General features: G+C 30.5%; 1 protein-coding gene across 3 annotated transcripts in view; it reads right to left on the reverse strand.

The window, feature by feature from the left end:
- Positions 1–2,746: 2,746 nt before the first annotated feature.
- Positions 2,747–12,108, reverse strand: part of LOC136083867 (TNF receptor-associated factor 3-like) — a 114,532-nt gene continuing 105,170 nt past the window's right edge. For all 3 annotated transcript variants that reach the window (XM_065803773.1, XM_065803772.1, XM_065803774.1), the window contains one exon: positions 2,747–3,480. In XM_065803773.1, the coding sequence (XP_065659845.1) occupies positions 3,367–3,480 (114 nt within the window). In that variant the 3' untranslated portion in view covers positions 2,747–3,366. The remainder of the gene's footprint in view (positions 3,481–12,108) is intronic.

Below are 12,108 nucleotides of genomic sequence, written 5' to 3' on the forward strand. Positions count from 1 at the left end.
GATAGCAATTCATGTTATTTTTTGTGCTTTTTACTGAGGAATTCTTAAAAAAGGAAAATGCTTTTTTTTTCAAAAACCCCCGTTCAAACATTTTAATTTTAACAGATTTGAGTTGAGAAAAGTAACACCTTTCAGACCTACTGTGTGAAAAAATTGGATACAAAAATTTTTTTTTGAGCATCCTCAGGCCCACTGTGTATCGTAAGATGTAATTGAGAAGATAAAAGTTGTAATTGAGAAAAGTATAAAGAATACAAAGTTCTTTGTATTGTCGTTTTGCTCAGCACATTCAGTTACTCTTCCTCTATTATGCGATGAAGATAAAACATTTTTTTTTCTTTTTTCTCGTATTTCATGTCAACAAATTGGACAAGGTGGTTCTGGTTGTCCCGGATTTGTAAACAAATTTGGTAAAATAAATGCTTGCAAGGATTCAATTTAATAACAGACTTTCTTTTCGTAGTGTATTGACAAATAATACAAGGATCTTTCAATTCCATTACTGTATTACTGTATTGCTGGTGCATTAAAATGCATGTTCAAGAAGACCTTTAAAATGACCTTTAAGCTTACTTGGAATTCGCAATTACAAATAATGTATTCTCATTTACATATGACGATTTTTTTATTACAACTTTTTACAAATAATTACAACTAATTTATAACAAATTACAACTTTTATTTTTCAAATTACATATACGCAAGTCTTTTTTATCCTATATTTTATAGTCTATTTTATATTTTTGTTAATACTTTTTTTTCGAAAAAATCATGACAAAATAAATCACCCTATTTGAAGTTTTTGTTTTGTTTTACCTTGATAAAATCTATTAAAAGCCTTATCTTGGAAACGGAAAAGCCTTAGCTCAGAAAAAAAATGGAAACCATGAGATTTTTGACTTATGGTTGGCTTTTTTACTTATAAACTTTTTCCTTTATAAACTTTTTCCTTTATAAACTTTTTCCTTTATAAACTTTTTCCCTTGTAAAAAACAATAAGCTGTTGTTATACAGCTATAGTTTGGGCCCATAATTAGTGAAAGCTGCATGTTTCCGCACCTGCTTTTTATATATGGATTTAACAATATAAATTAAATGGGTGACTTCCAAAAGTCTTGGGATTATAGATTTTTTTTAGTAGTCGATGTGGTGTTTTCAAATTGTTTTTATAAAAATGAAAATTCTAAAAAAGAGTTTTAAAAATGTTTTCAAATGTTTTAGAGTAAAACCGGGTGAAACCGCACACTTATCAATAAAAAATTAAAAAACTTAATTAAAATTAAATAACTTTTTTATTTTTTATTTTTCCTTTTTTTTTATTTATTAGATAGGTAATAAAAAACTACTTATGATAATAAAAATATATGTTAAAAAAGATAATAATAATAAAGTTAGTGAAAATATTAAATGTAAAGGAAAAAATGGTGCGGTTTTAGGCGACATTCTGATAAAACCGCAAACTTGAGAAAACGTTTCAACTTTTTTTATATTATTTTTTTTTTAACACAACTTATATTTATGAAACTATATTAATGCTTTTACATTTTTTGCAACAAAAAAATTCAGTTCCAAATACATATAATTTTGGTGAACATGTTTCTTTGCACCACCGTTCCCAACACATCGAATTCTCGCATTGCAACATTTTTGTGTGTAGCTGTACTCTGCAATCTGTACATTTTGCAACTTTTAATAGTTTGTTGCTGCTGGTACTTTAATATTGTTTTTCTGAGGTTGCTCAGCATTGTTATGCTAAGGCATTTGAGTACTTGGCATAGAGATACTTTGCGTTGAGTTTAGCAACTTTCACGGCTTCCTTTGATGAAGCTGTTTCTGAGCAAGATGGTAGGTGCTGCGGAGGCTGCTAAAGTTGATGAAGGCGGATTAAACGTTTGTGTGATCGCTAATGTCTTATGATTTATGTTGTTTTTATTAAGTGGAAATAAGCCAGTGTATTCGAAATCAGCGATTGCATGCAGGCGTGCATAACATTTACGACTCTCGTACAGCAGTTTGAAGAAAAGTGGAAAATTTTGTTTAAAACCAAAAGTATTACAAAGATTGAAAATCTAAATTGAGTCTGAGTCAAATCAAATCTTGCCTTGACCCGAAAAACCCGATAAACCAATTTCATCACAATTCTAAATATGCGACCCATAAGTTATACCAGTTGATGTTGCTTTTTTAAATGCTAAGGTATTCACTTTTCTTGTTAAAATTTTTTTTCTTCATAAAGGCATAAAACAAGTCTTTACCAGACATGCCATTTTTGAATATGTGCAAATGATCTTCGCGTTTAAGGTAGCATACAAGTTCTAGGATTTGATTTCGGGTAAAACCATAAACCCAGTCACCCAGTAATTGGAACACATGCACCATCAATCTTTTTCATTTGAGAGTACGTGGTTGTAACTGATCCGTGGAGTTCGTTGTCGTTGTTATTTTTGAGATCTTTGAGCTTTGAGACTGGAACACCATGTTGGAATACAGCTTTTCTCATCGATGTTTAATTTTAGTGAGTGAGTTAAATGGATTGGAGTGAGTAATGATTATATTGAGAAATAGTAAAATAGTTAGTTTTTAATAAATAAGAAATAATTATATAAATATAAACAAATAACATTATAGTACATTTTTGATTAAACCGAAATTAACACTAATTGGATTAGAGGGGTTATGGGGTTATGGCACTTGCGAAAAACTAAACTATGTAATGCGTGCGGTGGGATCAGAAAAAAGAGTGGCATTAAAATTATACTATCAGAATTTCCGTTTTAAAATTTTTTTTACATCAGTTTTGGTTCAGGCGCTATTTTGCTCGCAACAACAAAAAATGTATAAAAATTTTGACTCATGTTAAAGTAGTATTAAAAAAGAAAAATCCTATATAGCACATCTCCTCAATTGAATTGCCCATCTTTTTTTATTTTCTGCATTCTGCCGTATCCGTATCCGGTTAGTTTTTTCTTTCATAATTTCGATCGATCAGATATGGTGAGGGTTACTGGAATGATAAATATTGATTAATTATCGGGAAATCTTAAGGTAAAGTTTGTGGTTTGGGAAAGTGTCATGTGAGGAAAGAAAACCTGCCCCACAAGTAAAAATTCTGTTTTTCTGTATGGTTTTTTTTTGCAATTTCGCAAGTGTACCTTAAGTTTGAAGCCCATGTGATTTTTTTTTTCCTCTAATGGTCGGAGCTCTATTTCTTTGCGTGTTGCGATCGGGTGTGGGTGTTGTTGTAGTTGTTCTTGGAGGGCTTCACGTCGTGCTCGGAGTCTTCGACGTTTGAGGAAGGCGTGGCATGTTGTGCGTAGTTGGAGGAGGTGATTTTCTTCTTGTAAGTGGATGCGTGGATGTTCATGCTCAAGGTGGATGTTCATGCTCAAGGTGGATGTTCATGCTCAAGGTGGATGCGAGGATGTTCATGCTCGTGGGGTGGCTGGTAAAATTTGTGAAGAAAGGCAGGAACTGCAAGCTCTAAAGGGAAGATTTTGAAATAAAATAATGTTACTTTAATGTTACTAAATAAAGTTATGATAATTTCATTAATCAGTTAATAATAATTCAATCAAGTCTTAATCCTTAACAATATTTTTGCCCCAGCTACTACTGCTTAAATGTTAACATAAAAAACGACCTTAATGTTAAGGCAAAATAATTAAGCAATTTGGGACATGAAAAACCTTAAACGAGTCAATAATCTAACAGCATGGGATACGATATAAAAATGTTTTCTATCAAAAATTTCTAAAAAAAAAAGCGAGGATAAAATAAAACATTAAGAAATTACTTTACCCTATCCCACTGATATTGAAATACCCAATCCCACTGCTATGGAAAACCAAAAATTGGAGAGGGAATAGAAAAGGTTTTAAAATGTAAAACCGGAACTTCAAGAACTTCTTTGCAAAGCCTTCCATGTGTCTCTTTCTTTCGGGGAAAAAATAACCCAAAGAAAAATATATATAAACGAAATAAAAGGCGGTGACACCAAGCACAAAATAATAATTATCATTAGGATATTTGACACAAAGCTTTGCGAGACAAAAATCCGTATTGAAAAACAAAATAGATTGTAAAAAATATAAAATCGACGCTTTCCCACAACCCCTACACGTTTTATCAGCGAGGATAAAAATGCTTGGATATTTACGGAAGAAATTATCGCTATTATGAATGGTAAGGACTTAGACGTACAGAACGAGCTGTTGTGGTAAAAGTGGAGAGTGCAAAACACGTAACATAATGACTTTCGATGGTTAAAAGTACGTTTATTTGGAACACATTATGAGTCGTGAGTGAATAATAAAGATTTGGTATTGTTTTATGTTGGTTTATCTTGATCTTCGTCATATATATATATATATATATATATATATATATATATATATATATATATATATATATATATATATATATATATATATATATATATATACACTTTTATAACACATCTTAAAATATAAAAGTATATAAAATCAGAGTTGCTAGTTAAATGTTTGAGATCGAGAACACATTAGAGGCACTGTCTATGGGAAGTCTCCATCTTTTGCAGTGGGGTCTCCCTCTTTGTAAAGTCTTCTTCTCAAAGAGGAAGAAGACTTTCCTATGGGTAATATTCCTAGGTCCAGTAATCATATTAAAGCAATCTCCCTTAAAGTTTGTCAATTATGGAATAAAGTGGCCATTTTTAATGGAGAAACCTGTACCAAGAAAAATAAAGTCAAAATTATAAATTTGTAATTAAATCAATAAAAAGTACAAATAAATAAGAAGATAAGTATTGTAAGTACCTATTCAAAATAATAAATAGATAAATAATTTGATAATCAAAATTACAAACTTCTTATGAAATCAACACAAAGTACTAATAAGAAGTACTTTTGGTACAAGTGTTATAAATAGGAGAAATTATTTGACCAAAAATCTGGAATTTTAAAAATCTGGAAGAGAAACTCTTTATTAAATTCAGAAATCTTCCGATTGGTGCAAAGCTCAGTGCAGTATTGTGCCTATTATAACACATCTGCGAGATCTGCCACCTAAAAACTTAAAACAAATTGAAGCTGTACTCAATGCGGTGGGTATGGGTATGAAACCGATTTTCACATTCGCAAACAAAACAAACTGCAACAGCTTGATTCGGTCTTATATCGACTCTTCTGAGGAAATGTGGTGCTTACATTTTGATGGGCAAACAACATTATTTTCTAAATTTTGGGTTATATTTTTGAAAAAATTTTCTTTTAAAAAATTAGAGAAAAGCAATTTTTGGTTATAACATGATACATGATATTATTTCAGAATACATTTTATTGAATAAAATTTCCTTTGTAACGTGTGACACCACTGCAGCAAACACAGTTCTAAAAAAGGAGTAATTAAGGTGGTACACCACCAAATATTCTAAATTCTTTAAAACTTGAAAAAAAATAATCAATTTGATATTAATACAAAATATATAAATTGAGAATGCTTTTTTATACTTAACTTTATTTTGTCTTGCTTAATTTGCCTCGTTTATATCAAAAAACCCGTCTTTTTGATGGGTCTATTCAAAACGCAATATCTTGAAATATATTAATGCATAACCTATGAAGTTTTTTGCACATGTTCTAGACTTGTAAACTAAGGTATTGACATAGGGATTTTTAGATTATTTGGCTACATCAACAACTATTCTATAGAACATTAAAAAATATTTTTTTTAGGCCTAAAAACTAATAAATAAAGAGATGGGAGAATAATTTTTGAATTTTGAAATGTCATTCCTTACAACATAGTATAATAAACATTTCCTGAAAATTTGAAGTGATTTGTTTTACTACTTTACAAGATATCATGTTTTCAATAACACCATGTTTTACAAAAATCAAAAACAGAGAAAAACGCAAAAGAAGATTTGATGACAAAAAAAGTAAACTATAAAGTATAAAAAACTAATAAAATCCAGCAGAATAAGCTTGGCATGGTTCTAATTGAGCTTCCTTATCATTAAACCCTTTTTTTTAGTGGCGCAACTTCTGTTGGGATTTTGCAGTAAGTGAAGACTGGATTGTACATTTTTTAATTCTGCATTTATCACGGTTAATCAATCGATATGAGTAAAACGTCCAATACGTATTCCCAAATTTTTTAAAACATCAATAATTCCATGGGTACCTTCATTAAAATTAATAATGGCAGAATTTCCTGACATTTCAATAATATTTCTATTTACAAAAATATGTTTAGGGCATCGTTTCCAGATTATAGCATTTCATGCTGCATTATTGTTTTGTGTAAGACCGTGTAGGCACTTTTTAAGTAGTTCTTCATTGCTTAAGTCTTTGAATACAGGGAGAAGAAGCTTAGCTTGGGTTAATATGTTTTATGTCCACTTATATGGTCACGTTGCCATTTACACCAGCTGGCAATAATTCGTGGGCAAAATTAATGACGTATACTCATGTCTTTAATATCAGAGTTGCAAAAAAGTACTGCCCATACAGCCTTTTTCTTTTGATATATATTACCTAAATTTTGTTTAATAGCCATTCCAAAATAATTATGTAAATTTTAAAATTTTTTTCCTGCTACTAGTTTTCCATCACACAACTTTTTTCCAAGTAGACGTTGACGCAGTGCGCGACCACGACTTCCTATCTTTTTTTGGATGTGCCCAATACATTCTGCTTTTTTGATCTCTATATCTTTGTATGAACATGAAGCTAATACTGCAGAATACGATGAGGTATCACCATCACCCAAATAACTAGTATATTGTAACTTATATTTTTCGACAGACCGATGGAAAATAGTAATTGCACCTGCACCTTCCATAGCACCAGATGATTTTTGATAATTTCCAAAGAATACATCCTTTACAATGTTTTGACAACACAACAGCATCTACACATTTGCCTGTTAAAGTAGATATGGCTGTGACAACACCATTAAATGATGAGTGACCTCTTTTTCTTCCATAGCACCAGATGATCTTTGATGATTTCCAAAGAATACATCCTTTACAATGTTTTGACAACACAACATTTTACAATCATCTATACATTTTCCTGTTAAAGTAGATATGACTGTGACAACACCATTAAATGATGAGTGACCTCTTTTTTGCCAAGTTCCGTCAACTGAAACATTGAATTGTATCATCATGTGAAGCATTATTATTAATCAAGTTTCTAGTTTCTAATGCTGCTTTGTTAGTAACCTGTTGAGCAACAGTTTCATAAGCATTGTGTAATTTTTTGTTAATTTTATCATATGCATTGTAGGTAATTGAAAGAATGTTCATTAGTTGGTGGTATAGTTTCATTGGTTCATAACCTTCACCTATTTCTCTAAATGCTAATACAGAAAGAGCATTTATTTCTTAGCTATCTCTTCCTACAGAATTATTAAAAAGATTTGAAATAGGTCTGGAAGTTTGAAATGAATGACACCAATCACAGGAAGTACAGCAAAGTTCCAAAGTCAAACAAAGTCCCATTCTTTTATTAGGACGATTTTGTATAAAAATTGAAGAAAAGCAACTCGGACATTTCATAACTTCAAGAATCATTAAATGAAGTAACTCAAAGTTCATTATAAAGTTGAAATCATTACAAACAAGTTCTGGATTTTTCCTTGCAATAATTTTTTTGGCACTGGCTATTGTTGTAAAAGAATTTGACTCTTGTGGTATAACTGTGCTCTGGCATTGAATTTTTCGTGCTTTGTCTTAACGATTAATGCCTTGGTAATGTCTTTTTTTCCTTCTAGCATAGGATCTGACCATTTTAAGGCTAATAAGTTAACAGAACCTAAGTCTTTTATTCAGAACAAATATTTTTTTAATCAGTCAGAATATTAACTATTCAACAAAATAAACAGCATTTAGCGATTTTATTTACAATTTATTTTGAGAAAGTAATAATGTAAAACCACTATAAAAACTTATTTAAGCTTATGACTTATTAATTGGAGAACAAACTAGAAATTATCCAGTTGTGGTTATGGATGTTTTGCGTTGCTAAGGCCGTTGCTATAGAACTTTTTTAAAAAAAGTTACTTTTTTTCCATATCAAAAAAAAAATTTGCCAACTAATTTTATATATTAGTAATCTACAATAAATTGTCTATCAAATGAGCTAAATATCTAAAATTTCATTTTTTTAAAGATTTTGAGAAAATATTTGGTGTTGTACCACCTCAAACCTTTAACAAAAAATTTTCCAAGTTTAGTGTATCATATATATAGTGACTTCATGCTCTCGACCTGATTCTTAAGCATTTATAAATTCAAAGTTGGATTGCTTATCCAAGTCGCCTAATATTAACTGGTTCATTAATGAGTGGATTAACTACCACAATTTTATTGAAAACAACAAGCCTAACGGGCCAGTCATTAAAAGTAAAAAAAGGATGCAAGTTATCGAATCACAATGAGTTTATCCGCGATTTATTTTTTTAAATGCACAAAATCTTTAAAGATAAAATTTAATTTTAATAAAAATAAAAATTAATTTTATTGACTTTTAAAAAAATCAATAAAAATATTGCCCAATAAAATATTTTATTTTTATTTAATTTTTTTAAACAATGTGCTTTTTGTTTATGTCCTCACATAGATAGAGTTTCAGCTTTTTTGTTAATGATTACAATGGGTAAAGTTTTTGTTGTTGTTGCACTTATTGAGTTGTTGTTGTTGCACTTATTGTGCAATGAGGAAATCTGTCAATTACATTTTTCATTAAATAGTTTCAAAGTAATGAAGGGGTTTTTTTGATTTTTCAATTTGTTTTATTTATGAGTGCTTACCTTTAAAGATTTTGTTATTTTATACAAAAAATTTGACTTTTATACTTAATAAGCTAATTTTGATAAAAAATAAAATAACAAAAATTATTGATCAAATATTTTCCGAAAATAATGAAAAAATTATCAAATGTTTTACCAAGAATTATTACAAAAAATTATTCAAATGTTTTACGGTTCTCTTAATAATTATTTTTTAATTGCGTTTTTTTTGAAATACGTAATAAGCCTCTCAAGGCGTTATGAAAAACGGCTATAGATGATAACTACCCATATTTCTTTCAGTGCAATCAATTAATGTAATACCTCAAGTATAATAAGTTAATTGTTCAACTTATGCTGAATATTTAATTGTTTTATTCACTAATACTTAAGTTATTGTATTGATGGATTGTTTTAATTGTCAAGAAACGTCAAGATATCAAAAAGATATGTCAAATAACGTCAAGAAAAAACTCGAATCTTTACAGCTGAGCTGGATCTCAAAGTTGTATAACAAAAACAAAAACGGCGCCTGGAAAGACTCAGCTTCGTACATACTTAATCAATACCGAAACGCGAATCAAGGAAACCTTGTCCTTCTCACATCACACTAATATGATTCTTTAAAAACTCTACCTCCGTATTACCAACAAACAATGAAAAGTTGGAATAAATTCTGCTTAAAACACAATAACCATAAGAATCTCACCATCGAAGAAGTGCTAATGCAACCAATATTTTTTAACCCATACATACGCAACAAAAACCAAACTATGAAACCAACTCGAGAATCCATAAATAATAACATAATCATGCTAGGGGACATATCAAAAGTATTTGTCCAGGGCTTTCTGGAAAGCCAAGTTATTGGTATAAAACAACGCCTCTTAACAACCATAATAAATTCATTACCACCCCAATGGAAAAACATGATATACACCCAAAGTCAAAGCTTCGACTACAACAAAACGTCGTTGTGCATAAGCACCAAAAACAACCGTCGAATACGATTCCATGACTTAACTCCTAAAGCAATTTATAACACTTCCCTAAATAACAACGATAAAAGTATACCCAATAAATTTTACAGATGGAAGGACATTTTCAACAGTATGAATAAAATCTCAACAAAAGAATGGGCCCATTTGTTTATATCCACACACAAAAATGAAAGCAACAACAAAGCCGATGAAATAAAGTATAAACTAATACATTTTGCACTACCCACCAATACACTGTTTAAAAAAAGAGGCCATATAACAGACGATCTCTGGCCACTATGTATGAAAGAATCAGAAAACATACAACACATGATGTTTAAGTGTGAAAAAGTTCAACCCTTAGTAAAATACACTTTAGCCCTCATTCACAAAATATACCCATATATAATACCTCTTAAGAACACTTTCAAATCACTTTCTTTTCATCAACTTTTATAAATAAATTTTATATTGGAAAACTAATAACTAACGAACTATTATACATAATATATTGCAATAGAATGAGATCGTTCCACGACAAAAAAATTTACCCCAGAAGGACGCTCATGCTGGAATTCCAAGGCAAAATTAAAAGAATTTTGTCAGACGAATTCCAAATTTCTATTATTAATAATGAAAGGATTTCTTTTCTTCAAGAATGCAAAAATATCTGGAGCGGCGAAAATAATTTTAATCTAGAAATTAAAAAAGTCCATTTTAATTTACAATAGAATGGCCAGATATATTTTTCAGTGAAAATCTTTTTTTTTTTGAATTTTTCTTTTCGCTTTTTCGTTTTATTTTATTCGAATTTTAATTTTTTTCGTTTTCGTTTTCGATTCTTTTTTTTTTTTTTAATATAGTGGGCTTTTTATTTTCTTAAACGTGAGCCCCCTGGGAGTCTGTCTTTATGTATTTTAATAGTGGAACAGTGGACCACCTTGTATTTTTATTTCTTAACTACTGTAACATTTATTAATACCTCTGCAGGGCAAATGCCCGAGGAGAATAAACTACAATAGGTTTTAATTGTAATTTTTTTTTGCAATGTAATTTTGTTTAATGTAATCTGTTTAATGTAATTTTTTTAATGTAATTTTGTTTTCGGAAAAACACTGAAACTTTTTAGTTTTCCTTGTGGTTTTTTGCTGTGGATTGTTTTTTTTAAAGATTATTTTTATTACGACTTTTTCGATTGAGTCGAAATTTTATCTTAAACGGCAAAAAGTTATGCAGGCGTTCTCTCTTCCGGAAACACGGCTGTCCAAACGAAAAGCAATCTCGGTTTTTTCAACTCGAAGTCTGAGATCGATAATTCAAACGTGCTTGTTTGTCGGTATGGAGATTTAAACTGTTCCATTAATGATTTTCTCTCTAGCTTGTTAAACGTTGACGGTCTTAACTTACGATATAAACATCCTGGCCAGCCCGAACCTAACTCAAAATTAACAAACCCAACCATTCCACCCTCAAATTCAACACAAACTACTGCATTGCAAACGAGAAAAAGTTTGGAATGTGAAATGTTTTTGGAGGAAGTTTTTTATTCAAAAGAAAATGAGGAATGTCTTATGAAGCCGAAACTGATTTGCTAATAATAGATGAACAATACGATAGCCATATTGGTGCGGAAAAGAAATCGTAAGATTATTACTCTTAATTATTTTTTTAGCTTTGTTCTCAAATCAGACTTTTATTTCGAATTTTGTTTTTTTCGAATTTTGAATTTTGAACCTTAAATTTTGTTCTAAACTTTTCCTTACTACAAAAAATTTTCGAGTTTTCCCGTTCTATTTAGTAACTTTCATAAATTATGTATGTTACGTTTTTGAATAAGCGCGAAAGCTGAGGTAATCTGTATTGTTGTAGATCGCGCTTTTGTGTAAAATGTTATGGTCCAGTGCGTCCATCTGTTAGTATTACGTCAGTTCAAACGAAAACTCGTCCTATAAGGTTAAGGTTTATACGTTTGTATGTCAGGTGGTAAAATTATTATATTTATGTTTAAGGTACACGAGTTTTCAATTTAGGAAATCTGATCCTCTCCATCATAGCTATTAATATTTTAACGTGCAACATAAACGGTCTAAGACAAACGCGATAATTTTTTTGGGTTTCTTCGATCTTATCCTTCAGGGAAGTCAACGAAATCCGGACCTTTCACTGTTAAACAGTGGAGTGACGAATGGACTGGTGAGTATATCTGGAACTCTGGTCCGAGTCATAACTGTTGTGGGGTGCAGGACACAGGACTACCCGTCCTGATGGCCGGGGATTTCAACATGGTCAAAAGCCTACCTCTTGACACAGAAGGCTCTAACAATGCTAAATATCACACTTACGGCATTGC

This window comes from Hydra vulgaris, chromosome 08 (genome assembly GCF_038396675.1).
Source record: "Hydra vulgaris chromosome 08, alternate assembly HydraT2T_AEP".
NCBI lineage: Eukaryota > Metazoa > Cnidaria > Hydrozoa > Anthoathecata > Hydridae > Hydra > Hydra vulgaris.